Source organism: Panthera leo, chromosome E1, assembly GCF_018350215.1.
Source record: "Panthera leo isolate Ple1 chromosome E1, P.leo_Ple1_pat1.1, whole genome shotgun sequence".
Lineage (NCBI taxonomy): Eukaryota > Metazoa > Chordata > Mammalia > Carnivora > Felidae > Panthera > Panthera leo.
The window spans coordinates 28205468-28233402 of record NC_056692.1 but is presented as its reverse complement, the minus strand read 5'-3'; the positions used below and the strand labels follow the sequence as shown (position 1 = coordinate 28233402).

Below are 27935 nucleotides of genomic sequence, written 5' to 3'. Positions count from 1 at the left end.
ACTAGAAATACCAGGTGGCTAAGATACACAAAGCCCTAGTGTAGGCACCTCTGCTTATGAGTCAAGAGCTCATTCTGCAGTGGTGATTCTGGGCATTCTCCCACTATTTTGGTTGACTGTGTGCACACTGTATACATTAAAAAATAACTAATAAAAAGAGAGTACGTGAATTTTACCTTTTATAAAACCTAAGTTCTAGAATTTTCACATTGCTTCATTTTTATAATCACCACAATACTGAGGTAAACAGGCAGAGTGTTATCATGGTTTTACAGATGGAGAACAAGAAACTTAGGGTATCAAAATGGGGATATTGATAGGATTCTTTGTGGAAATTTAAGTAAATAAGAATTTATGGTAAATTTTCATTCCAAAACAAGTAACTTGTCTTGACCAATAACAAAACCCCCTACTAGGCCAAAGGAGAGAGGGACGGGCCCAACTCCTACAGAGGCATAAACTAACCAGACCAAGACCCAGCAGCCACCAGTCTCCAGTTACAGGAAGCAGCAAACGTGAGTAGGTGGGGGAGAGAGGGCCAGGGTTACCACTGACTGGCCTAAGGTATAGGAAGAGCAGCAAAAAGAAAACAAAAAGTGTGTGTGTGTGGGGGGGGGGGGGGTGTATTAAACATGATCAATGGGCAAAGAATACTTATGAAGTCTCAGGATTTCTTTCAGGGGACACCTGCTGTGTCAGGTCTAGAGAGCAAAAGTCTGCACGATGGGGTTCCCTAGACTCAGGACAGCAGACCTTCCAACAGGACCCAAGGAAGCACACTAGAAACGCTGCAACTCTGGAGCCTGAAAGATGGGTAATGGAGAGCAGGAGGGCTTCTGCTGCTCTGGGAAGGTGCTTACAGGGTTAAGGGGGTTTTACTGCACCCAAGTAAAAGGAAGGAAGGAGGAGGTAAGGCGTCTGTCATGGGCTTAAGAACTTTCCTAGAGATTCGTGTTTATTGGCATTTGACCCAGAGTCTTGCCCATGGGTAAGGGCATAGACCTGGGCTCTGAGTAGGAAGACCAGTATCCTACCTCCCATTCAATTCAGTCTCTGTTAATCCACCAACCCAAACCACCCCCACCAGTAGTCCAAAGGTAAAATGGCCCAGGGACTCGCTGTGCTCTCAACAGTCTGCTGAGTCTCAGAACTGGATGGTGGGGAGTATCTGAAGTTCCGCCCCCTTAGTTCCACAACAAAAAATAAACAGAGGCAGGAGGTGGGGCAGAGGCAAGACGCTGGCAGCCATGCATCTTGCTAGGTCTTTATAGCTGTGTCTCTGGATTTGTAGGCCACTCCTCGACTTTTCAGCTCTCGCACGATTCCTGTGGCAGGAAAAGAAACAGCTCTGTGAGGGAGGAAGATTCCAGAGGATAAGAAAAGTCCCTCTACTACCACTTTGTGGGAAGAAACGTGTTCCTAAGCAAAGTGGAGTTCCTAGACAGCTCATCAATGATCCTGCCAGGTTGGCTTGTTACCACTGAAGATTCAGGCAAGTGTCTGGCAATGACTTGGTAAAAATGAGAGAAAAACAGAAGACACATTGTAGTCATTGAAACCAAGGGTTCTGGAGCCGAAATGCCTGGGTTCAAATTCTACCTTCTTACTTAACTAGCAGGTGACCTTGGACAAGTTATTTAACCTCTCTGTGTCTCAGTTCCCTCACAGAGGTGTGAGGACTAGCGTGCAATCACAACAAGGACTTCCTCAGAACTTGGCACAGTAAATGAGTATCAGCTGCTATTATGATTATTATTACCTTGGGGTAGGCGACCAGTGACTGACACTGCATACACACCCGGCTTAAAGTTACCTAAGAGAGAAGAAAAGAGATGGCAGTGAGAGTAAGTTAAGTCTAAAGACCAAATGGAGGTTTAAGCTCAAAACGAAAGAAATGCTGCAGCGCTGCGAGAAGAGCAATCACCTCTTTTGGCTACAGTGTTAAATGACAGGGGACAGGACACTCTCGTCTTTCTCACTCTGAGGACACATACCCAATGATTTAAGACTCCCCCACTGAACCCAAGGGACAGAAACAACACAACTAGGAGAAGGAAAAGGAGAAGGGAGACACTTACTGACTCGCTGCCACTTAGACACCCAGCTGTCCTCTGGACTCATCATCGCAATGATTCTGGGAAAGGGAAAGAAACAGAAGTCAGGATGAGCCTTGCCCACTAGAGAAGAGCGATGGAGGAGACTGCCCACGTTACTCTGCTACAGGCCAGCAAAATAGTTCTGGGAGAGGAAACACAGGAAAAAGCCAAGTATTGAGTCTCTGCTAGAAAGCAGGGGAAAGTGACTTCTAATGCTGCGAAGGAGCTGACCCAAAGTTAGTACTGAAAAAGTTTCTTTGCCCGCCAATCACAAGTCAGTCATCATCCCCAAAGGACTAGCTTCACCAGGCTCAACAACATCTTTAGCCCAGACTCCCTGGGAAACCAGCTCTTCTGATTACAACCAACATGACCACTAGGGGGCTGGCCTTAATGCAAAGGCAGAGGGTGAATGAAAACAATGGGTCCTCCTACCAGAAGTAAGTTAGACTGGGCCAAGATCTGCCTCTAATGAGCTGTGCAGCCTCACACACATATGAAACTCAAAGACCAAGCTAATACATGAAAAGCACCTAGCACAGAATAGGTGCTGAATAAACATTAACTCTCCTTATTATCCTAATAGTTTTTCCTAGGATACCTCTGATTCTAGAGCACAGGCAACAGAAAGGCTACTGAAGAGCTAGAAGCCTGCCTTTTGGGCTTGACATGTAAATATCAGGTACTTTCAGAAGCTTACAGAGGTCATTTCTGTCACTCGTTGATTCAATCAAATGCTTAGTGATTGCCTATTGTGACAGGTCTGTTCTAGACCTGACATTTGTTGATTACCTCCTCAATAACCATTCCCTCTTCTCTTGGCAAGAATCTTGGATTCTTATTTGGGGGGGCCTTCCTCCCCATCCAAATCCTACATTCTCAGTCATACACTGAGTGGAACTGATCCCATTCTCCAGGGTGGTTACGTAGGGTAATACTTGCCCTGGCCTGGCAGACTGATGTGCAGCAGACACATATGCAGGCCATTCTCCTGACCAAAACTATATTCTCCTCTGTCCTTCACAACCAATCTTTCTAGCCTTAGAGTGTCTGTTACCCAACCTTATGATTCAATCTAAACAGAATTCCCACCATTCGCCAAACATACCCTAGTTGTCCCACCCCTGATTTTGCTCAAGTCATTCCCTTGTTTAGAATGCTTTTTCTAAAATGCTGTCTCACCTCAACCTCCTCAAAAAACCTGCACTTCTTTAAGAGCCTGATTCATATGCTATCTCCTCTGCTTCTGGCTGAGTTCATCTGGCCTCCCTCTGATCTCCATTAGCCTTTGATATACCCATTCTCCAAAACCTAATATGCACAGGGAATACACAAATAACTCCAACAACTCAACAATAAAAAGCCAAATAACCTGATTCAAAAGTGGGCAAAGGACCTGAACAGACATTTTTTCTGAAGAAGATACACAAATGGCCAATAAGTACATCACAACTGATTAGCGAAAGACATCACCAATGATTAGGGAAAGACAATCAAAACCACAAAGAGATATCACTCCACACCCAATAGGGTAGCTTCTATCAAAACCAAAACAAAACATAAAACAAAAAATAACAAGTGTTGGGTAGGGTGTAGAGAAACTGGTGGTGGGAATGTAAAATGGTGCTGCCACTATGAAAAACAGTCTGACGGTTCCTCGAAATACTAAACACAGAACTCAGCAATTCCACTTCTGGATATATATACCCCAAAGAAGTGAAGGCAGGGACCTGATCAGATATTCGTAAAGCCATGCTCACAGCAGCATTATTCATAACAGCCAAAAAACAGAAGCAACCCAAGTGTCTATCGACACATAGATAAAATGTGGTATTACAAAAATGGTATTATTCAGCTTAAAAAATGCTTCTGACATGCTACAATATAGATAAACCTTGAAGACATTACACTAAGTGAAATGAGCCAGTTACAAAAGGACAAATATTGTATGATTCCACTTATATGAAGCACCTACAGTATACTTCAAATTCAATCGCTTCTCGGCCTTTTGGCTAAGATCAAGTGCAAATTCATACAGAAAGTAGAATGGTAGTTGCCTGGGGCTGTGCGGAGGGGAAATGAGGAGATGAAAAAAGTTCTATAGATGGATGGTAGTGATGGCTGCACAACAGTGTGAATATACTTAATGCCACTGAATTCTACACTTAAAAATGGTAAATTTTCTGTCACACATATCTTACAACTTAAAAAAAAAAATTCTAACATGCAAAACTTTACACTGCGTCTCTTACTATTAATACATCACTGTGTGACTCTTGACATTCTTCACAGCAGCCAACACAGTACGTTACCTGTAAATGGGAGTTCTTTTATTCATTTGTTAGCAATTTTGTTACAGTGCAAACAAATAATCGAAGGGACTGAAGATTCTGACTATGCACATGCATGTGTAGGAAGTAAGATTCCATGACAACATCTTTTTTGACCAATTCTTCATGCTTCCTTAAAGGAAATCAAAGAAGGGATGGAGTTGGCCCCATCTTGAAGGTTCAGCAAGTACTGGGTTTGAGCCTAGTCGGTGTGTAAATCTTCAACTGGCCTGGAGACCAAGAGACACTTTAAAGTATCTCCTGAACCCCCCCAAAATACTGCCCTTTGGCTCCTACCTTGGGGGAAAAATGGAGACCTGGCCACTTATGTTACTCTCACTTCCCTTTCTCCCCATTGGACAATCTCACTAAGGGAAAATTTTTCTTACAGGTTCTCTTAGACATATCTAAAGGGAACAGCTTTTGGGCAATAATTTACCATTACTCTACCTGACCTTCATCTTCAGAAAGGATCTTCATGCATTCAACAAACATTTATTAGCCATTTGCCATCTTCCAGGCCCTGTGCCAAATCATGGTGCACAAGATAAACATAGTCCCTACCAACAATGAGCTGACTGTCTTTAATGAAGAACTGTATGGCAGAAATATAATGAAAACCACACAAGTCATTTTGAATTTTCTAGTAGCCATGTTTATGAGTAAAGACAAAAAGATGAAATGAACTTCAATACCATATCTCATTTAACCCAGTATATCCAAAGAATTATCACTTTGGCATGTAATTAATATTTGAAAAATTAAAATATTTTATATTCTTTTTTCTCGTTCTAAGTCTTGTCAATCTAGTGCATATTTTGCAGTATGAGCAAACCTCAGTTTGGACTAGCCACATTTCAAGTGCTCAATGCCACACATAGCTAGTAGCCACTGTATTGGACAGCACAGGACTACTATGTCTCAAAATAACTTTGAGAACAACTAGGATTATGGTCTCAAAAGTCTGGCTCACATTTACTTGGTGGGGTGGGGTGGGGAGGGGGTGGGTGTAACAAAGGACTCTAAAGGGGCTTACCCATCAAAGGAAGAACTGGTGCAGTCATATACCATCTCCCGGTTACCCTTCATCTGAAGGTATGCATCACAATTGTCACATCCGTCATATTCAAACTGGTCTATAGTCTAGGAGAGGGAAAAGAGGGAGAAGGAGTGAGCATAAACAAGGCCAAAAAAGGAGGTAGCTTTCTCCATACTTCTACCTGGTCAAGTAGAAGCCTCCCTATGTTGGCTCTGTCTCATCAGATTCCCCACCCACCACTCCCACAGCCCCATTGCTAAAGTTCCACCCTCACAGTCCTCCCTCTCTTATTACCAGCTATGTTTTACCTACTCCTTTCCCTAGTCTCCTCAGGGTCAGGCATCCTCTCCGACTACTCCCTCAGCTGCAGATCCCCACCCTCCTCTGAATCCCAGCGGCCTTCGGCTTCAACAGAAGTTCACTGAATGTCGTTAAGGATCAGACCTGTGTGCTGAGGATTCAAAATCATGTAAGACTGCCTGCGTTCCTCCCGACTTAAACAACGGCCTCCAGCAGCTTCCCACATCCCCTGCCAACCCCCGGGGTCCTGGACCTTACTTTTCTCTTCGCTATCCCCCAGCTCCGTTCCACCTTTTCCCCCACCTTGATACCCCATCGCCCCTACAACCGCCTCCCCGAAGGACACCTTGACCAGAGAACACAGCAAACAAGCCCGTAGATGCCGTAGGTCCTTCGGCACCGTCTCCAGGGCCATCCTCTCCGACAAATGAACAGCAAAGATTTGGGCCACGGCCTCCTCAGCCGCAGGAAGTAAACAGCGATTTACCCAGAATGCCTCCCACTTCCGGTTTTCCGCACTTCCTGTTCCGGTGTGGGGAGCCGCGGACTCACGCCTCTCTCTCTCTCTCTCTCTCTCTCTCTCTCTCTCTCTCTCTCTCTCTCCCCCCCCCCCCCCCCCCCCCCCCCCCCCCCGGTCAAGGAGATGGTTTCTCCCGCCTGGAGGCGGGGCCGGCCGGGAGTCACCTGGGCCGGCGCGCGCACCCGCCACCTGGGCCGGCGCGAGGGCGAGGCCGGGAAGGCGGTTGCGCCTGTGGGTAGGGCCCGTGGGGGAGGGGTGGCGCGGCTGGCGCCTGCGCGGGAGCGCGCCGCGGCTCCGGCCAGAACTCCCGGCGGGGCGGGCCGTTTGATCTAGGCTGCTGGCAGCCGGCCGCCGGTCCCCTTAGGAGGATCCCAGGTGTCAACCGAGATTCTTTTTTGTTTTCCCGTTTTAAAAGCGCAGGGCCAGAGTCCACTGTCTCCATCTGGATTATCTCTGCAGAGAGGAAAATCAGGGACAGCCCCTTTCTTTCCTGAGAGCAGTGAAGGGTTTCCATTCGCCGTCCACGGGAATGCTGGCTTGTGAGCCCATGGCGGATACCAGGCCCATTATTTTTTAAAACTCTTTACGTACTTTCCTTGTTCCAGCTGATAATTTGTTTCGTGCAGCATTTAGACACAGGTCCTTTACTTCAGAATATCTGTAGGGGATTGGAGATTGTGTTTTGTTTTGTTTTGTTTTGATTTCACCCTATAGCAAGCTGGATGTTTCTTTGCTCTCCTGTTCAAAACTGGGCAACAGACAATGACCACCCCCTAGGAAACCTGTCCTGGAGAAGCAGAGGGGAAAATGTGCTTTGTGAGGATGAGAGCAGAGGCTGCCCCAGGCTCTGTGGAATTCATACCAACATAGCACCAGCTCTTGATCCTCAACCGTAGTCCCCTGGGGAGGCAGAGCACAGTCATTTGTGTTTATCAGAATTGGAGCTCTGGGATAGTTTCAGTAGTTTCAGGCCCTACTGTTCTATCCTCCCAACCAGGCGTCCCAACTGAAACAGCTTTTTCAAGGTGGGGGGCGTGTGTTCAGATGGGTTCTGTGACTGGGGTTAGAATGTTCCCTGTCACTGGATACTTTCCAAACATACTTTCACGCTTATCTCATGGGAGCTCTGCAACCACTCTGTGAAGTAGGCCTATTTTATGGGTGGAAAAAAGTGAGGCACAGAATATTTGCCCAAGGTCACAAAGTCACTGAAGCATCATAAGAATGTGTGAAGTGAAAAGTACAGTAAGTCTGATAATGACTGGACCACAGTGAGAATCTTGTCATGCTTCCCCCTTCCCTTATCTCACCAAATCGTTTTTAGGGGCTTACAAATCAATTCTTGTTACCTAGTCTACCACTCTGTCCTGTCCTTTCATAAATCAGAGCCTAGCCTCTGATACCAGAAATAATTTATTTCTGTCAATGGAGAAGATGAATTTGTTACCCTGAATGACAGTCATGAGAGAACAAAAACCACAAGACCAGACCGCATTTATGGATAAATATATTAGCAAATAAATACATTTCTCAACATAGTGCCTGATTCAAGCGTCTTTCTGTCTGGTTCAGATATAAATACCCATGTGGGTGCTTCGGTAGGTGCTAGTTCCCCACTGACTTTGAGGGAAGAAGATTCCCAGGTAGGGTCCTGTGCCCACTTTGCTCCCACATTCACATTCCAAATGGGATAATGCCTGAGGAGCCAGCAATGGTCAAGCTGCCCTGGGGTGAATGTCACCGTCAGGAGGCCCCTCAGCCCTTGCCACTCAGTACCAGCTACCCAGGCCAGATATCCTGCATGCACACCTTCCTGGGCATCCCTGGCCTATATGGCTTATAATGGGAAGCTGGGCCTTGGGGCCATCTAAACCCAAATGTCCCACCTTGCTTTTCCTTTGTTCTCCCGTTTCCCATCCCTGCTCTGAGAGAAGACCCCCAGATTCATCGTTGTCCTTGTTCAGCTGTAATTCTGCCTTTTCTACCTTCATTCCATCCTCCCTTTTCTAGACGAAGTTCATCAGAAATCCTTTTCTTTCCATCTACTTTGGGACTTTGAGATAGGCAATCTCTAGAAAAGAATTATTCCCTCCCCACTGCCACCCCCCCCCCCAATACCCAGAGGAACTGGGAGTTGCTGGAGAGAGAAGGGAGTTTGAAAGTCAGAGGGTCCATCCCAGGTTCTTCATGGTGCCAGAACATGGTGCTGGGACACGACTCCACACCCTGGCTTCCCACAGTCTCCCCTCTGACTTAATAGAGTGGATCTGATAATTAAGAACAAGAAGGGAAAAACATTCTCCCTTATGCACCAGGGTAGGCACTGCCTGGAGAAGCTGCAGAGCTTCCCTTTTTAGGGCTCAGGCCTCACCTATGTTCTTGATCCTTTTGCAAAGAAGGAAAATAAGAGCCAGGTTGCTGCTGATGCAGCAGCTTTACCGAGGAGTCAAAGCTGGTGTGCAGGACTCACCCAAGAAAGGAGGTAAGAAGGACCCATTGGCAGGTATGCACATGAGACTTGGGATGAGGAAGACCTGCAGGGTCTGGGGAAAGGAGCAGCACCTTTTCAACACCTAACTACCCACACCTAGCTTCCTGCTCTCCCTTAAGGAGCCAGCCCACATAGGCAGTAGCTAGTTGCCAGGCTGGACACAGACTTGCTGCCCTGCAAATGCGTTCTGCACGCAGGGTCCAGAGCTGGGAGCAGGGAACACTTCCTGCCCCCCCCCCATCACCACCCCTCTTCCAGAGGTTCCAGGAAGTATAGCAAAAAAGAGGGGTGTTTTCCGAGGTCCTTTCTTCTCTCAGGAGCATGACTCTGTGCCAGACAGGGCCCCCAGGTCAGCCGGAGCACACTTGGTTGAAGTGAAGTCTGCGCATCTCACACAGCCTGTTCGCACAGCTCCTCAAGCTCCTCCTCCTCCGAGCCTGCGTTTACAGAGGGAGAGGAAATTGGTCACTGAGTGTCAGGCCAGCCTCTTGCTTGTTCCACCTGCAAGACAGTATGGCTGGCAGGGAACCACACAGGGTGGGAGCAGGGAATGTGTCCAGAAGGGGCAGTTAGATCGAAAGCTGGGAGGGGTCCCAGTTGGGACACAGGGAAGAGGGGGGGAAGAAAAGCTAGAGAAAAAGAAACATATATAGCAACCAGTGTGTTACAAATACTTCCTATTCATTAATTAACCCAATTAATATTTATTAAGCACTCATGAATCTGGCCTGTTACCACACAGCAAATAGAAGACCAGAAAAAAAAAAAAAAAAAAAAAAGCAGGAACCTGACAGTCTTGTAGAAGAGAAGGTGTGCATGCAAAGGGAAATTCTGCCAGTGAGACAGGACTGGGTCCTAAGACCTTTCCTGGGAAGGGGACAGATCATGTTCCAGTGGAACAATCAGGAAGGGCCTCCTGAAGGTGAAGATAAATGAGCTGGTCCTGCAGAAATACGTAAGAACTCAGTTTATGGGAATAGGAAGGCAGCAGAATATTCTGGGCTATAGGAACTGAACAAGTATTTACTTGGTTTGACAAAAGGATGGAACAGGGAAGAACAGGAAGAACAGGAAGGGGAAGAGGGAAAAAAAAAAGGTTGGGAAGGAAGATGGGGGCTAGCTGGTGCTAGAGCCTTGAAGGCCAAACCAGGATGGGTTTTTCTTCACTGTGGACAAAAGAGAACATTTGGAAATTTCTGGACAGTTTATTTGAGGGTGATGAGCCTGGCAGCAGTACGTGAGCAGGGTAGCTGTGCTGCATGACTCTGTAGGACACAACACTGTATGTACAGTGCCCAGCCTTCATGGACCTGTAAGAGGGGGAGGAAGGGTAGGAGGCTCCTGCTTCCATCTTTAGGCTGCATCTAAGACACAGGCAGGGGCCATCAGTTTTGAAGAAGGTAAAAAATGCATCAAGGATACATTTAACAGAATCTGGCATTGATTGGATTCGAGGAGCAGGAAAGAGGGAGACATTGAAACAGGTTCTGAGTATGGGAGAGAGGGGAAGTGGTGGTCTGGGACCAGCAGCACATGACAGGGTCCAAAGGGAATCATCAAACACATAGCCAAAGCTTACTTTACCTGGTTCTATGGAAGCAATTATTTTCTCTACTGTAACTGTTTACATGCCTATGACCCCACAGACCTGGATCTCCTGGTTGACAAGTTCCATGTGTTCAGAGCCTAGCCTGGAACCTAGCATAGAGCAAACATACAGTGCAGGAAGGAAAAAGGAGGGAAGAAGTGAATGAATGAATGGTAACAGCTCTAGATCTTAACTATTGGGTTCCTGGACTGTGAGGTCTTACGTTTCAGGACCTTTGGGTCCCCTTTTGGGGTGGCTGGTGATAGCTGTAGGCAAAGAGCTGTGTCATCCACACTATGGGAGAAGATGGGGAAAATGGGGAGGTAGGGGGCTCTGAAGGAAGAAGAGGAGGATTTGAGCAAAAAAACACCAAGTTAAAGTTGAGGATTTATATTATCACCGTTGGTTGTAATACAGTATCAGGGATGTACTGAGGCCCCAGGAAAATGAGGTCAGTCTTATTAACAAGGGTGCTTAGAAGGGAAGCCTTAGTTGTTCTTTTACCCCCAGGGGGAGAGGAGAAAACCTAAGGACCCACAGGGTTGCTCAGAACCATCTGTGATCTTTTTTTCTTTTTCTTTCCTTTTCCTTCCTTCCTTCTTTCCTTCCTTCCTCCTTTCCTTCCTCCCTTCCTTCCTTCCTTCCTTCCTTCCTTCCTTCCTTCCTTCCTTTTCTCATTTACATAGCTCTTCTCATATGGCCTAGGATTATGGATCTGCAATTATTTCTCCTACAACACCTCATATTGCCTAGGATTATGGCTATCAGTAATTTTCCATGCTCTCCTCAAGAGCAAGGAACCCTTTTTGCCTTCTTTGTATTTAAAGCTAATAATTGAACTGTGTGCATTGGTACAGCTTTACTAATTATTAAAGTATTGAAGCAATTATATTGGAGCTGTTGTCCCAAACAACCACAAGTGCCAGATTTCTGATGTTTCATCCACACTGTATTTCCCCTGAGACCGCCCTATGATCTGGCAACTAAAGGAGTAATACCTGGCCGAGTCAGAGTGCTTCAGCCAGCATCTTATGCTATGCCTGTTGTTCAATATTTTGAATGTCGCCCCACTGCACCCTTCTCAGCTTCTGTCAATCCTTTGTTGGCTGACTTTACCCATCCTGCAATAACCCCTAGTATCCTCTCCCCACCACACCCTCTCCCCCTGAAAACTCACCAGGCTGGGCTGGCGGCACCTGGCAGTGTGGGTAAGGGCATGACCTGCCCTCCAGGGTGCCACAACTCCATTCACAAGGCCCTTCCCCAGGTGGGTGTGGTTCCAGGGACTGGCGTGGAGTCAGACACAACCACACTGGCTGTGAACTTGGGTAACAAGGGCCTGGGGTTTCTGGTAGCAGCCTCCTCTCCAGGCCTGGAGGTCCAAAGATCAATGGATGGGCCTCTGGGGACCAAGGGTATGCCAAGCTGGTAGCATAATGGGGGAAAACCTGGCAAGTTGGGTGTGCAGTCAAGTCCTGGGGCCGAGAGGCTGGGGTGGGCTCTGAGAGGCACCCTCGCCTTTTCCTCTGTGGATGTCGAACAGGGAGGCTGGATTTCTGCAAGTGGAAGAGGCTGCTGGGACTGGGGCTGGAGGCATCAGCTGGGCCTGGGGCTGCTTCGATGAGGGCCTTGGGCCGTTGTGGATTGGGGAGCTGTCCTGAAGGGGCAGCTGGGTTGGATCTGGCAGCTTGCTGATCAGGGGAAGGCGGCTCTGGCTGGGGCTGTGTCCGAGGAATGGCAGGCCTGGACTGGGGCAACCCAGTTTCTGGGCCAGGCTTCCGGCCATGCCACTGGAAGCGCTTTTTGTAGTGGTGGTGCCGGTGCCGGTGGTAGTGGACGTGGCTGGAAACCTGGGTTTCTCCTGTGGGTACCACTGAGTCCAAAGAACGGGGCCGAGAGGTCACACTAGGCTGGGTCTCCTCCCCCCGGGGCTCCCCTTCGGGGCTGCAGTACACCAAGGGGTCAAAGTCACTGCTCAGGGAGCTGCGGAAGGTAGAACTGCTGCCATGGATGCCCTGCAGACTGATGTCCGTGCAGTTGACCACTGAGTCACTTGAAGAGCCGTGACAGGGCCCCGAACTGGAGTCACTGGCTGGCCCATCTGCCATGTAGCCACTGCGTTCCGTGCGGTAGCTTTCTCCAGAACCGCTGCTGTCGTGAGGCCTGGCCCGGCGTGGGGGTGCTGGGCAAGCGGAGAGGTGCTGCGAGGTGCATCGGAGATGGCCTAGCCCCCAGCCCTGCGCGTAGGGATGCTGGGCCACCGCCAGGCGCTGCTGCTCGCCCGGAGCCCGAGGATGTGCGGCTCTGGGGAGACGGTGGTGCCGGGGGCCTGTGCCTGGCTCCTGTGAGGTTGGGAAGGGACCAGATCGCGGGGGCCGAGCCACTGCACTCCGGGAAGGGCCCAACAGGTATGCAGCAGGTAGGTGGTAGTGGGCATGGCCGGGATGCTGGCGAATGAGGTGGAGTCTCCGGCCTGGTTCCTGATAAGATCGAGAGTGTCCCAGAGACTGGGAAAACGAATCACCCTCTGGAAGAAAGAACCAAGAGCATAGGTGTTTGACCCCACAAACCTACGGAGCGTGCATTCAGAAAAGTGTGGCTGTAGCACCTATTTGAGCCCACATAGCCTGTGTGTTCGGTCAGAGTTGAGGGACCAAGGACATTCCTAATCTGCCTGTGCCCTGGGACGCCCTGGCTCCTTCCAGTCCATCTATCTCCCTGGAAGTTCCACTGTGTATGTCCATCCCTGCTCCTCCCATCAGCCCACCTGGGGCTCTTTGACCCAGGGCCATCACCAGTCCATAGTGCACCTTTGGGTAGATTGGAAAAAGGCTCTCCTTCCTCAAGATACTTCACTTTCATCTTTTAGAAAATTTTCATAATATCCTGGTTTTGTTAGAATAAGATACTTTGTTGCCAGAAAATCAGAATAATAAATATACAAACCACCCAGATTTAGAATCAACAAAGTTGTCATAAAGATACAATGTTTAAAGTAATGAAGATGTCTACATCTTCATTATGTATGTATGGCCCATTATGTATGAATGGCCCTCCCTGCCCTTCACAGGAAGCACTCTTGAGCAGTACACAGCTTAAAGAACTATTATGGCAGACCTGCTTTCTCCTCAGCTTCAAGACAAAACCATCCCTCAGAGAGCAACCTTGTTCTAGACCCATCTGCCTGCACATAGGGGAGGACTTGGCCCACCTCCTACCTACGATGTTGAACATGCAGAGAGGGCAAGTCCGATGCTGATGTAGCCAGGGGTCCACACACACACGATGGAACTCATGGAGGCAAGAAATGACCCGCAGCTCCTAGAGAAAACAAGGGGGTCCAAACCAAAGTTATCTGTAGGTTCAGGAGTAACCAGGATTTCCCTGACTCCCTCTGGCCTCTCCTTTTTGCCCTCAGCTTCTTGTAAAATACCCCATGGTAGAATAGAAAGAGTAAGGGGCTTTGGTGTCCGGTAAACCTGGATCTTGCCACTTTAGCTGCATGAACTTGGGCAAGTTTCTTAACAGAAATGCTCTAGTTTTCCGCTCTAAAATGAGTATGAAAAACTAACCTACCCCCACCCTGCACTGTCATGAGGCTAAAATGAGATAATACATCTAAAGCACCCACTACAGATCCTAGCACGTGGTACACACTCAACGAACAGTAGTTGTCTTTCCCTGGAAGACCAGGAAAATAACCAGACCTCAGTGCTGTCCCCTACCTCTGCCTCATTGCAAATACACGGGACACAGATGCAACCAGGGCACCCACACCTGCCCGAGTGCCTCCTCCAGCCTCCCAAAGTCCAGCTGCCCTCCCCAGCCTGGTCATGGAGGTCGCCCGCAAGCCCTGCCTTACCTGGCCCTCAGAGAACTCCTCCAGGCAAATGGCACACACAGGGGCTGAGCTACAGCTGCTACTTGAGTCCGGCCACTCAGCCCGGGCCCTCCTGCAGCTGGCCTGGTACCTCCTGGTGGCCAGCTGGCTGATGGCCCAGGCTGTTCGCTGTTGAAGGGGATCCTGAGAAGAGGGGTGAGGCTCAGAATAGGGCAAGGGCTCCTCTTCCCTCACCCCTGGACCTCAAGTTTGTGCTTGGCTCCCAGTCACCCAGTTAGATCATATGGCCGATTGACTACTCCTGGGAGTTTGCCGTCTTCAAGCTCATACGTGGCTCTGCCAAGCAGGCTAAGCCCCGCCCACCCCACTCCCCCATTCATACCATCAAGCTTTCTTTTCCTTGATGACCCATGGGAGAAAATTTTCATCCAACTGCCTGCTTGACATCTTTGCTTGGATATCAAATAGGCCCATCAAACTGAATTCCTAATCCCATTAACCACCGAACCACATATCCATCCTACCGCCTTAAAATGTAAGTCAGATCATGGTACTACTTCTGCTCAAAACTCTCCAATAGCTCCCATTTCACCCAGAGTAAAAAAACACTGTCCTGCCAATGGCCTACACAGTCCAGTAAAAGGGGCCCCCATGGACCCTCTGTCCTCGCCTCCTGCTCTGTCCTCTCACTCACTGCACTCCAGCCACATGGCCCCCTTGCTGTGGCTCAGACATACTGGACACGCTTTTGCCTCAAGGCCTTTGCCCTTACTGTTTTCTCTGTCTCGATCATACTCTCCCCAGATATCTGCACATATCACCCCCTCACCCATTTAGGGTCTTTCCTGTAAATGTCGTCCTCTCAATAAGGCCTTCTCTGGCTTTGGTTTTAAAAATTAACTCTGTCCGGGGAGCCTGGGTGGCTCAGTTGAATAAGCATCCGACTTTGGCTCAGGTCATGGTCTCACAGTTTGTGAGTTCAAGCCCCGCGTCAGGCTCTGTGCTGACAGCATGGAGCCTGGAGACCACTTCGAGTTCTGTGTCTCTCCCTCTCTCTCTGCCCCTCCTCCACCCCTGCACGCACTGTCTCTCTCTATCTCTCAAAAATAAACATTGAAAAAAAATTTTTTTAATAAAAATTAACTCTGTCCTTTTACATTCCCTTTTTCCTCTTCCATTTTATTTTTCTCCTGGGAACATGTCACCATCTAAAATACTACCTATTTTACTTACTTATTTTGTTTATTGTCTGTCTCTTCCCATGAGAATGAAAGCTCCCTGAGGGATCTTTTTGTTCACTGCACAATCCCCAATACCTGAAACAGTGCCTGGTCCATACGAGGAGGTCTCTATGTTTGCTGAATAAATAAATGAATGGGCAAGCTGATGTGGAGAGGCTGCTGGAGATCAACAAGTCAGATGCCAGGGTGTTTAGATGTAAACTATTTCAAGAGCATAAGGGCATCTTCTTTCCTCACTTCTCCCTTCCTGCTCTTTACCCTCCCATATGCATAAATGTGCCACCTCCATCAGGGAGCCCACCCTGCTCACCGGCCTGTTGTGGTGGGGGCGGCATCGGATGCGCAGCACTGAAGCCAGGATGACCACAAAGATGGTGCCCACCACCGTCAGGAGGATCCACACATCATAATCTGGCTGGAGGAGTGAGCAGAGATGGAAAGAGTCATATTTCTGGAAGGAGTTGGGCCAATTTGGGAGAAATTCAGGTGCTCGGGAGAGTGAAGGCTAGAGATCCCCATGAGTCTTCCAGCAGAGGGGATGAGGTGAGGAGGAACCTGCAGGTGGGGTTAGGTGGTCCCTGTCTGCCCAAGGTCAATCATAGGAGAGGGTCCTCCAGGTGTCAGCTGTGAGAGGTACTATCTGAAGACCTGTGTGCTTGGGAAAAAGAGGAAAAGGACCCTCTGCAAAGTGGAAGCCACCCAGTGCACAGCTGGGTGAGGTTTCTAGCTAGTGGAGAAACACCAGCCAGGGTGTCAGGGGCTAGGGGGTCAGGGTTTCATTCTGGCTCTGCTCCTCTGTGCCATGAAACCACAGAGCTGAAAACAACTTTAGAACTCAGCTGGCCAAATTGATGCATTCTGCAGATGAATCCCAGAGGGGGAAGAAACCTGTCCTGAGGCACACAGCTGGTGGATAAAGTTGAACTATAGGGTTTCTAAACTCTCTTTAGCTCCAGGAGTCTAAGGGCTCTCGATGGGAGTTGCCACAGAACAAAGTGGCAGTGAGAACGGGCGCTAGGGCAAGGCCTGGAGATCTGGCGTGCTTACCCAGGTTGGGGGCTCCTTCAGCTCAATCCTAACATGAGCCTTTCGGTTCTTGTACACAAACTCCATCAGCTTCTCGGCATCTTTACCCCAGATTAACACCACTGGCCAAGTCAGCCCCAGGGGTTGCTGTAGCTGTGGGAGGGAAAGTGCCCACGAGGGCTGTTATGTCCTGACTTGTCTTTTCCCAGGTGACTTTATCTCCCTCCACCCAGCTCCCTCAGACACCCCAATGTCCCTGGGTACCTGCTCAGCAGCAGCTCGATCCTCAGTGATGTCAAAGAGGACCGCGCTAGCTCCTCGCTCCCCTGCCATCCGGGCCTGCAGGGACACACAGCAGAGGTCCAGCTGAGGTCAGAGAAGGACACGGCCCATCTGTCCATCCATGCCCCGGCCTCACCCCTCACACGCCTGTCCCTTCCTGGGACGTTGCACACACTGCATCTTTGCACACTCAAATATAACATGTGCGATCCGTGTCCTGCCCTCAGCTCACCCAGGTCCCACTGCCTTCAAGGACAACATTCAATCCTTCATTCTGTCATGGAATAAACCCATAACAAGGGTTTAGTAGGAGTCAGGTAGTGGACCTGGCTCTAGAGCTAAGGACAAATAAGACATTGCCTGGCCCTCAAAGTACCACAAGTCTGCCTTCACTAAGAAGTGTGAGAACAGAAGGGAGTGGCCAGAACCACCACAAACCCCCACCCCAGGGAGTGGGGGGAGGGTGACCAGTCCCTGGAAAGGGAGGGAGAAAAGACAGGTGGAGAACTCCTTCAGAATAGAACTGGGCTTTCCAAGATCCAGCCCTGCCTGACAAGAGGAGCCTACAGGGCATCCCCTCAGCTCAGGCAGAGTTTCAAGGGCCTGGGACCCTGCCGTCACCCAAGGTCTCTATGGCAGAGCCCAGGCTCAGCCCATCTCTTGATCTCTTTCTCCCTGCCACACTTTTCCTGGCTACAATTCAAGGACTTAATGGAGTCTCTGTCCAGTGCTTTATCCCTCATCCCTTCCCTGAAGGTGGCACTGGAGGCTGGGTGGGGAGGGACTGAGGGGCTATTACCACAAGGACACAACTGTGCAGGTACGCACATGCACGCTTGCCAGGGCTCCAAGAGCAGGGTCTAGCCAACCAGGCAGAGCAGAGCAGAGCCAAAAAGAAAGAGAGAGAAAAAAAAGCAGGAATCTAGAAGCTGGGTGTGGGGTAAGAGAACTGAGATAAGAGCCAGGAGTGGGGTGGAGGTGCAAGGGCAAAGGAGCCACAGACAGATCCTGCCTTGCCTTTGTGACAGCCTCCCTGCCCAGCACAGCCACTCTCCAGCCTTTCTCCCCACAGCACAGGCTCATCTTGCCTTGGTATCAGGCTGGGACCTCGTGCCCCCAGGGCCCTGCTGAGTCTTTGCGGCCTTCCTACAGGCACTGAAGGAGTTAATCCCTCTGCCAGTAGTGATGGCAGGAAGGGGAGCCAGGGCTGGGGCTTACTCACACTCTTAGGGCTTTGATCTCTGCTTTCCTTCCCGGAGAGAGCCTGTCCGGGCAGGTCTCCTGCCAGGCAGGCCAGGGGAGCAGCTTGCTCCAGCTCCCTGCTCCCTACTCCCCAGGAGGCAGCAGGGGCCAGAGGGCCCCCTCAGAACTGGCAGCCCACAGGCAGGGGAGCCCAGGAAGAAGGTGGTGGAGACACTCGAGTGGGGCCCTGTTTTGGTCAGAAGAGTAACTTTCCCCCTTCCTCCCTCTCTCCCTCCCTCCTTGAGCTGCTGAGGAGCTGGGCTGGGCCCTCTACCAGCACCCAGGCCCAGCCCAGGCCCAGGCTCGCCAGCCTAATTGACTGGAAATTCACAGGACTCCAGAATGGTATTGCTGAAGAAATTGACAGGTCACAGCCTTCATTGTCCTCCTGCTCATTTACTCCCAAGAAGTCCAGCCCAACTAGGTGACCCCAGGCAAAGAGAAACTTCTGAACCCTCCAAGCCAGGGTATGGGAGCCACACCAGAGGAAAAGGAGAGGGGCTCCCACTGCTAATGTCATAGTCTAGAACTTGGCCAAGGCATGGGGAGGTCACCTCAGTAGTCAATGAATTGAGACTCCTGGATCCAACATGCTGACAGGGCCTCATGTGTCTCATGCCCAGATTGAGACCCTAGACCCAGCCTGGCCTGAAAGAGCATGAGAGAAGGGCACAGACTTCCTTCTCCAGAGATTTTCTTACTTACCAACCCCTCTCTCTTTGAAGGACTGGGGTAGGAACAGTGGAAAGTAATTACCCTGATGTTCAAACACCCCAGCCCATTACAGCCCATAATTACAAAGTTGTAAAAAGGGATCAAAGAGAGAGTACTGGCCAACAGGGGAAACAAACAGGACTTTCAGGCAGTGGGTACCTGTGTTCAGAGTTCTAGGAACAAAAAAGCACGATTTGGGGCCAGATGGCAGCCCACACTGGGGCTTTCCATGCTTCCCTCTGGTCCACCTGCCCCCAAGAAAGTGGGAGAGAGGGAGAAAAGAAAGCACTTCTTGGGAGACCGGAATCTGGAAGGCAGAGACAATAGGAAGGCCCTCTGCATGGGAAGACTCAGCTTTAGAAAAATTACCCAGAGATCTCTTTTGGGGCTGCAAAGAGTCAGCCATCTCTCTAGGGGCAGCAAGCAAAGCTGCCCACGGCCTCTAGCAACCAGGACTAGTACACTCTAGGACTCATACACTACCCTCTGTACCTCTCTGGGCTGTAGGTTTTCCTCTCCAGACACAGTGACAGTCTCTGTAATCTCCTCATCAAAGATTGGCTAAGTACCTACTGTGGCCAGGGCACCAAGCCAGGGAAGGCCAAGCCCTCTAGAACAGCTCATTACCTAGTTGTACATATCCATATGTACATATCCATAATATATCCAAAGACATATCCATAATATAATGCTGATAACATTCCAGAGTACAAATGAATGAAATAGACCAGTAGTTTTCAAACCTTTTTTCACTGCAGAAAGCCCATCCCCCACCACACACACACACACACACACACACACACACACACACACACACACAATCTGACGCAAATCTTCAATACACAAAACAGATAAGACTCAGCTGAGTTTGAGGATGGGGGTGGAGTTAAGAAAGAGCCTTGGTTTCCCCCTCCCCACAAAGCACCTCCCTGAAACCTGGCATGGACAGAGACCCTGGCAGTGTGCCAGAAAAGAGGCATCCCTCCATAATAGGCTAGCTGGGCTGAGCCAGTCAGGAAAGATTCACTAGAAGACGTGGAATTCATCTGGGCTTGAAAGCAAGGGTAGGAGGAAGTAGAAGGGATACTAACCTTTACCAAGACCCACTCTGCCCAGACTGCTCAGGTTTGAGTCCTGAATATGCCACCAACTATTAGCTGTTAGACTTTGGGTATGGTACTTAACTGCTGTGTGCCTCCGTTTTCCTTTCTGTAAACTGGGGATTATAATAGGCCCTACTTCACAGGGTTGTTTTGTGGGCTGTATAAGTTAATCCATGCAAAGCTTTATGCTAGTACCCAGCACATAGTAAGTGTCCCCTAAGTATTAGTTATTGTTATATCAGCTGTTACTATATGCTTTGGGTATGTGATTTCATTCACTCTTCACAAAAACTCTATAAGACAATTATCCAGTTTTGAGTTGAGGAAACTGAGGCTCAGAGAGACTGGACAACTTCCCCAGGGTCACACAGCTGATCAGACCACTGATCTAGTCCAGGCATGAGGTGATAAGGGCCTGGGTAATCACGAGGATGGCTGTGGAGTTGCTAATAGAGAAACAGAAACCAAGTTGGATGACTGGATCGGGGGAGGGAGTCGGTGGTGGTGACAAGAATGGATGAGTCCAGAAAAATTATGGTGAGGGTTTCAGAGAAGATCAAGAGAGGCAAGAATGAAAGAAAAACCCCAATCTTGTTAAAAGCATAGGATGATGATGCCAGTGACGACAACAGTGGTAATTGTAATCATTTATTCAGTGATTACTATGTGCTTAGCATGGGAGCTTCCATCTGTACTGTCTTATGGAGCTTCCATAAGAGCTTCCATCTGTACTGTCTCATTAAATCCTCATAACTGCTTTATGATATAATCCCATTATTATTCCCCTTTTACAGATGAGGAAACAGGGGCCCAGAGAGGTGAGCTAAAATGTCTAGGTCACACTGAGGAGCAGTGGAGATGGCAGGCTTCAGACCCAGGGCTGTCTGGGTCTCAAGAGCCCCAGCTCTGTTGATGGTGATGACATCACTACTACTGATGGATATTCCAGAGCTGATTGAGGTTAGAATTTTTCAAACTTTTATCACTAAAACCCACCTTTCCCCTCTGGCTTCTGGGAACCATATGTTTTTTTAACATTTTACCAAACTAACTGAATTCATTATGTACAATTCATTTTCCTATGAGATAACTTGTAACCAAAAGCAACATACAAATATTTTAGTTAAGCTTGTGGGACTTATGAAACATTGGAAGTAGCTCAAAGACCTCCATTACTACCCTCACAGACCTCCTTTGAGCCAGCAGATCTCAGGTAGGAGCTGCTTGGTCAGGTCAAAGGATGAAACCCAAGGGAAGCCTTGACCTGACCAGTTGGAGAATGTGGGGCTAGAGCCATCCTGTCCCACCGAGGTGGGGGAGAAGCCAGGTATGGAGAAGCTGAGCAGCTAGTGAAGGAGGAGGAAGCATGAGCAGTGACCACAAAGGCTGTGGAAGAAAAACAGGTCCTAGGGCAGCAGCTTAAGTGCCTCTTCTAAACCCCTAATGGCTTTTTGTTCCTTTGTGCATTTTAGCTCAGGCACTATTTGGTAGCTGACAGACATCATTTTCATCCTCACAACGACCACTGGGGTAAAAAATAAAAGTCCCATTTTATGGTGGTGGCCCAATAAGGTTAAAAAGAGCACCGACCAGGGCGCCTGGGTGGCTCAGTCGGTTGGGCGGCCGACTTCGGCTCAGGTCATGATCTCGCAGTCCGTGAGTTCGAGCCCCGCGTTGGGCTCTGTGCTGACAGCTCAGAGCCTGGAGCCTGTTTCAGATTCTGTGTCTCCCTCTCTCTGACCCTCCCCTGTTCATTCTCTGTCTCTCTCTGTCTCAAAAATAAATAAATGTTAAAAAAATTAAAAAAAAAAAAAAAAAAAGAGCACCGACCACACATTCCTTGTTTCCTAGTGTCTGTGCACAGGACTTATTCCTCCCACAGCACTGTGATCCTCCAGGGGGCGAGACGAAAACCTCCTACGTGGACAATGTCCTGCCACGTTGCCCAGTGTTCACATGTGTGTGAAATGCATACACTGTTTTAGAAGAACAGCAGAGCATCTCTGAGCCCTTCCTCTCCCATCTTTCTCTCCTCTCCCACCTCTGTATCTCACACACTCACACTCACTCACACACACACATACACACACTCACACCCACTCACACACACTCCACACTCACATTCATACCACGTAACACTAGGCACTCATCTACCAAATGAGCAAATGAATGACATTTGCCCACATTCTGTAAAGCAAGGGAAGTGAAATAGCCCAAAGCAGGGTACCTTCAACCTAACAAAATTCTGCTGCCATCAAGGACCTGCCCAGTCTTACACAGAGACAACACTCTCCAGATCCTCCACGTGTGCTGGCCCCAACCGCCCACATCCTCCGTAGCCCTCTTCTGCATCAGCGTGGCCTGGGCTGGGAGAATATCTCCACCCACCTGTGGGTGCCACAATCAGAACCCCGCCCACATCTTTCCCCCTCCATGGGACCAGGTAAGAGCCCAGGCTGTTTCCTTGAGACTCATGGCTCAGGAAATAGCCCTCAGTAGGATCTGGAAACCAGGGAGAGTCTGGGCCTGAGTACAATGAGTGGGCACACTGGTTGGGACTGTCACCGTCCTCTTTCCCCACACCGGGGAGCTGGACCCTTTCCACCAAATCCACCTGACTGTGTCACACAGAATCTAACTATGCTCTGGCTTATGCCACCAGGAGAATCTTTTCAGATGCTTTCAGTGTTCCTAGCCAAAATGGGAGGCAACAGAGCAGAGAGATTAAAAGCCCAGGTTTGAGAACTAGACAAGGCTCAGTTCAAATCACAGCTCCACCCCTTCCCAGCTGGGTCACCCTGGCAAGTTAAGTTTTTTTTTCTTTTTCTTTTTTAGTTTATTTATTTACTTTTTAGTAATGTCTACACCCAATGTGGGACTCGAAATCACAACCCTGAGATCAAGAGTCACATGCTTCTCCGGGACACCTGGGTGGCTCAGTCGGTTAAGTTGGTTAAGTCCAACTTCAGCTCAGGTCATGATCTCAGAGCTTGTGAGTTTGAGCCCTGCATCAGGCTCTGTGCTGACAGCTCGGAGCCTGGAGCCTACCTCGGATTCTGTGTCTCCCTCTCTCTCTGCCCCTCCCTGGCTTGCACTCTTTCTCTCTCTCTCTTAAAAATAAATTTTAGGGGCGCCTGGGTGGCTCAGTCGGTTAAGCGTCCGACTTCGGCTCAGGTCATGATCTCACGGTCCATGAGTTCGAGCCCCGCGTTGGGCTCTGTGCTGACAGCTCAGAGCCTGGAGCCTGTTTCCAATTCTGTGTCTCCCTCTCTCTCTGCCCCTCCCTCGTTCATGCTCTGTCTCTCTCTGTCTCAAAAATAAATAAACATTTAAAAAAATAAATAAATAAATTTTAAAAAACATTTTTAAAAAAGTCACATGCTCCTCTAACTGAGCCAGCCATGTGCCCCAGTTACTTAAGTTTTCTGACCCTCACTTGCTTCACATGTCAAATAGAGAATAAAATGTCTAGCTTTCCTGATTGTCATGCAAAATAAAGGGGATAATGTATAAAGAATCTGTCCCATGTGGCACATGGTCAGCACACAGAAAACAGTAACTAACATTAGAGCAGAACAAATAAAAATGTTCACAGGACCTTAGAGGTAGCAGGCCAGTGAGGAGCATGGCAAACCAGACAGTCCACGATGGTGGAAACCTGGCAACTGCCACCAGCTCCAGCCAATGATGCCCTCTGGAAATGTGGAGCCACCGGTTTGCAATCTTAGAGGAAGAATGTGAACTTTTTTTTATGTTTATTTATTTGATTTGAGAGAGAGAAGGAGAGAGAGCATGTGTGCGCTCGTGAGCAAGGGAGGGGCAGAAATAGTGGGAGAGAGAGAATCCCAAGCAGGCTCCTTACTCTCGGTGCAGAGCCCAACATGGGGCTCAATCTCATGAACCCTGAGATCATGATCTGAGCCAAAATCAAGAATCTGGTGTTTAACCTACTGAGCTGCCCAGGCACCCCAAGAATGTGAACTTTTTAAGGAAACATGGCTTCTGTTTCTGCTATTCTTGCATATGCTCAATGTTTCTGAAAGATGGAAAAGCCCTTCAACTGACTGCCTCTTTGCCCTGATGCTGGTTAGGGGAAGGGGTTTAAGAATTTCCAGGTGATGGGGGAGGATATGCGGTGGGGCACCTGCCTTAGATGACAGTCAGAGGTTCTGCTGGTAGATGATGGTTGGTGGGGAAAGGATGGAGGCCTGAATTTCCACCCCTCTCAAACCAGTCATGAATGAGGAAAACCAGAGCAAATTGGACACATCTCTCCTAGGTGAGAAGGGGACAGAGAACAAAGGGCCCTCTCACAGCCTGGAGCTGGGTGAAGTTCAGAGTGTGTGGAGGTCAAGTGCGAACCTACCTTGCTGGCCAGTGACAGGCAGGGGCGGGGGGCCCGTTGGGGACTCTCCAGCTTGACAATGCTGATGAATCCAGGCTCCAGATTGTCGTCATCGCTGGCATTGCACAGGTACAGGGGGTGGGACTGCAGAGAGAGGGAGAGAGAGAGGTTAGGGAGGCTCTAGGGAGCAGGAATAAGCTGTGGGAGCCAAGTACTTCCCCGCTGTTCCAGGCAGGGACCAGGCAGGTCTCCTAGTGCTATGAAACAATCAGCCTTCTTATTTTTTCTTTCTCTCTTTTTCTTTCTTTCTTTCTTTCTTTCTTTCTTTCTTTCTTTCTTTCTTTCTCTTTCTTTCTTTCTTTCTTTCCTTCCTTCTTTCTTTAATTCTTTCATTTTAATTTGCATCCAAGTTAGTTAGCAGATAGTGCAATAATGATTTCAGGAGTAGAATCCAGTGATTCATCCCCTACATATAACTCCCAGCGCTCATCCCAAGTGTCCTCCTTAATGGGCCTTCTTACTAAATTGCCTCAGAGGAAGCTAGTAAGCATCAGTTGTCATTTCAGGGCCACCAGGGCCAAGGATACATGGAGGTGGGGTGCAGGTAGGCACGAGGGGTGTCCAAAAGGGGGAACCTCAATGAAGAGCCTGCTGCAAATCTGCCCCAACAACCCTCAAACTGCCACAGACTCTCTCACCTCCTACTTCTTTCACCTGCTCTAAAACCCCAGGCTAAGAGCCCATATCAGTGCCTTCAGAATCTTGCCTTCCCTCCATGCTCTCCCAGGGCAGTGCTGGGTGCTGCCGGGTGCCTCCTGCCTCCTTGGGATGCCCGCTGACATCCCCATCTTTCCTGTGGCTTGGGTCTACTCACTCTGGGTTTCCCTGATCTTCTCAATATCTCCCTTTGCCCCTGCCCTGGGCCCATCCTGAGATGAAGCAGGGAGAAGACACCATCTGGGGATAAGCCTTGGCTAAGAGCCTTGAACATCACACTTCCTAGGAGCTCATCCTTTCCCCAGGAATGATGCAGTGGAGGTGAGCCAGCACATGTTCTGAGGGTGTGGCAGGGTCAGTCCAAGACCCTGTGGCCTTAGCCTAGCTGGTGCAGGGCAATGGCTCGGGGGGAAGTGGGCCCAAAGTGTGCTAACAGACCAGAGAATCCCCTATCAGAGGACAAGAGTGTCCTTCTGTATACTCGCTTGTCACTCAAAATGATTCGAATACCCACTTGAAACTAATCTTCCCATAGTGCTATGAGAAAAAAAATATTTATCTGGCCCTAGATAATCCTATGGGCTGGAGGTTCCTATGTGGTGGAAACCCAGTGTATCCTGCAAACAAGGGGATTTTGTATGAGGGAGGTGCCCATACTTCTTCTCCACTGCCGCTGAAGTCTAAAGGGCTTCCAGAAAGAACCATCAGACGAACCAGAGAGCATTTTGAACTCATGAAGATGTTGGTACTGATGATGGATTTAAAAAGCACAGTCACTTTTTGGGGGTGCCTCATTTGGTGGAGAGTGTGTGACTCTTGATCTCGGGGTTGTGGGTTCGAGGCCCACATTGGGTGTGGGATTACTTAAAAATAAAATCTTTAAAAATATACAAATAAATAAAAGCACAGTCACTTTTTGAAAGCATTTTCATGCTATTTCTTCTCACCATGTCACTGCAGTCCCTTGAACATAGTTGGTTCTCAAAAACAAGCACCACCCTGCTTTGAATTCTATCCTTGTGAATACAAATCTTTGGGCAGGGGGAATTGAAATGAGAGGGAGTTCCATTCTTGCTCCCAGAATTTAAGGAGAATTACTCTGGTAGTCGTCAAAGTTTAGTGTGGAAGAAATGCTATGTGCATCCCAACCCCCCTCAGAAAAGGGTCAGGGCCAAGATTAGGGGTTGTTCTCACTTCACTGAAGCTGTAGCTCCTGTCTCAACAAGTTCCATTAGTCTGTCCATCTGCCCATTTGCCCAACCATGCATTCATTCATTTCTTCATTCTTCATTTCTTCAACATTCAACTATCCCAAACCATGCAAATTCAACCATTTGCCCAACCATGCATCCACTCATTTCTTCAACAAGGAGGGCCTCCTTGTTGCCATGCACTGTACAATGAGTTGGGGAGTCAACAATAAATAAGATAGGCTCTTTGCCTTAATGAAACTCAGAAGACAAGTGTACAAACACATTGTATTGTGATGTTGTGATGCTGTGGGAGGGCTCAAGGAGAGGGGACTAAGTATCCCATGTAGGAGAGCAGAGTGACTTTAGTGAGTCCTTGGGTACTGAGTAGATATGTGCTTACCCACTGGATCTGCAGGAAAGGGGAAGGTACATTCCTGGCAGAGGAAGCAGCCTGTGCCCAGGCATGGAGGCACAGGCAGGGGGCAAGGAGAGGCTGCAGGCATTTAGCTTTGGTGTGGAGGGGAAGGCAGGAGATGAGGCCAGAAAGGTTGGCAAGCACCAGACTAAGGAGGAAAGACTGCAGATTTGCGCTTGAGAAAGGTCTCCCTGGTGATGAGAGAAGACTGTCTAGTGTGGAAGGAGTCAGAAGTCAGCTGTTCCAATAGAACAAAAGATGTGAGATCTTCAGGAACTACAAATCGTAGCCATGGGACTCTATTGCTTTGCTTGCTCCCCTACCACTACCCACGGTCCAGCTTTCTCCAGATAATTCCAACGTGCCTCTCACTGATTAGAGTGTCAAATGAGGGGGGAAGTCACTTCAGAGAAGAGTTGTCTTCTTTTTTTTAACTTTTCTTTTCCTTATTCTTTTTTTTTTTTAATTTGAGAGAGAGGGAGAGCACACGTGAGCTGGTGAGAGGGGCAGATGGAGAGGGAGAGAGAACCTTAAGCAGCCTCCATGCTCAGCATGGACCCCAATATGGGGCTCCATCCATAGCCCTGGGATTCTGACCTGAGCTGAAATCAAGAGTCGGATGCTCAACTGACTGAGCCACTCAGGAGCCCCAAGAGTTGTCTTTACAGAAAGATTTGCAAATATTTAACCACCACTCTGCCCCCAGGCCCTCGCAGGGGGAACCAGCATATACAAGCAGTGCTATATTGTAGGATGCCTCTGAGGTGATGCAGGAGAAAAAACTTGGTGTCAGAGTCACCAGACTTCCCTGATCCTGAAGGGACTATAGAAGAGGGAGGTGGAGGAAATTAACCATTAGTAAACACCTCTTGCCTGCCAGGCCCTCTAGATGTTATCTCACTATGAGGTAGGTGTGATCATTCCCATTTAAAGAAGAGAAAGAGGCTTAAGGCACAGGGAAGTTAAGGTCACACAAGATTAGAACCCAGCTCTATCTGACTCCAGCCTCTGGAGTCCTGTAACTCAAAATGAACCCAGAGTCAACCCTCCATTGTCCAAGCTAATGGGGATGATGATAATGCTAGTTTACATTTATTGAGTAAATACAGTGGGCCAGTGATGGGTCTAAGCACTTTTGTGTATTAACTCTTTCCATTCTCGTAACAACGCTATGTTAAGGTAGAAACTACTATTGTCTCCATTTTAAAGATGAAGAAACTGAGGCATTAAGCGGTTAAGTAACTGACAAGATAGAAGTAAAACTTTCACTATTTGCATATGACATGATACTACATATAAAAAACCCAAAAGACTCCACCAAAAAAGTGCTAGAACTGGTACACAAATTCAGTAAAGTCGTAGGATACAAAATCAATGTATGGAAATCTATTGTATTTCTATACACCAATAATGAAGCAGCAGAAAGAAAAATTAAGAAATCAATCTCATTTA

General features: G+C 48.7%; 2 protein-coding genes and 1 long non-coding RNA gene across 3 annotated transcripts in view; 1 reads left to right on the top strand and 2 right to left on the bottom strand.

The window, feature by feature from the left end:
• Window positions 1-166: 166 nt before the first annotated feature.
• Window positions 167-6241, bottom strand: SUPT4H1 (SPT4 homolog, DSIF elongation factor subunit). The gene is made up of 5 exons (XM_042916351.1): window positions 6112-6241; window positions 5463-5569; window positions 2079-2134; window positions 1760-1813; window positions 167-1325 (listed from the first exon to the last, which is right to left on the bottom strand). Exons 1-5 carry the CDS (start codon window positions 6178-6180, stop codon window positions 1258-1260), a joined length of 354 nt encoding a protein of 117 aa, XP_042772285.1. The 5' UTR covers window positions 6181-6241; the 3' UTR covers window positions 167-1257.
• LOC122206799 lies at window positions 5558-6258 on the top strand. Its single transcript, XR_006196575.1, has 2 exons — window positions 5558-5934; window positions 6046-6258. It is a non-coding gene; the product is annotated as an uncharacterized LOC122206799 (long non-coding RNA).
• A 1463-nt stretch (window positions 6259-7721) lies between these two features.
• Window positions 7722-27935, bottom strand: part of RNF43 (ring finger protein 43) — a 63177-nt gene continuing 42963 nt past the window's right edge. Inside the window, exons 2-9 of the mRNA XM_042916541.1 lie at window positions 24180-24302; window positions 16737-16811; window positions 16494-16625; window positions 15757-15861; window positions 14227-14388; window positions 13583-13685; window positions 11542-12891; window positions 7722-9213 (exon numbers count right to left, since the gene is read on the bottom strand). Coding sequence (XP_042772475.1) covers window positions 9167-9213; window positions 11542-12891; window positions 13583-13685; window positions 14227-14388; window positions 15757-15861; window positions 16494-16625; window positions 16737-16811; window positions 24180-24302 — 2097 coding nt within the window. The 3' untranslated portion in view covers window positions 7722-9166. The remainder of the gene's footprint in view (window positions 9214-11541; window positions 12892-13582; window positions 13686-14226; window positions 14389-15756; window positions 15862-16493; window positions 16626-16736; window positions 16812-24179; window positions 24303-27935) is intronic.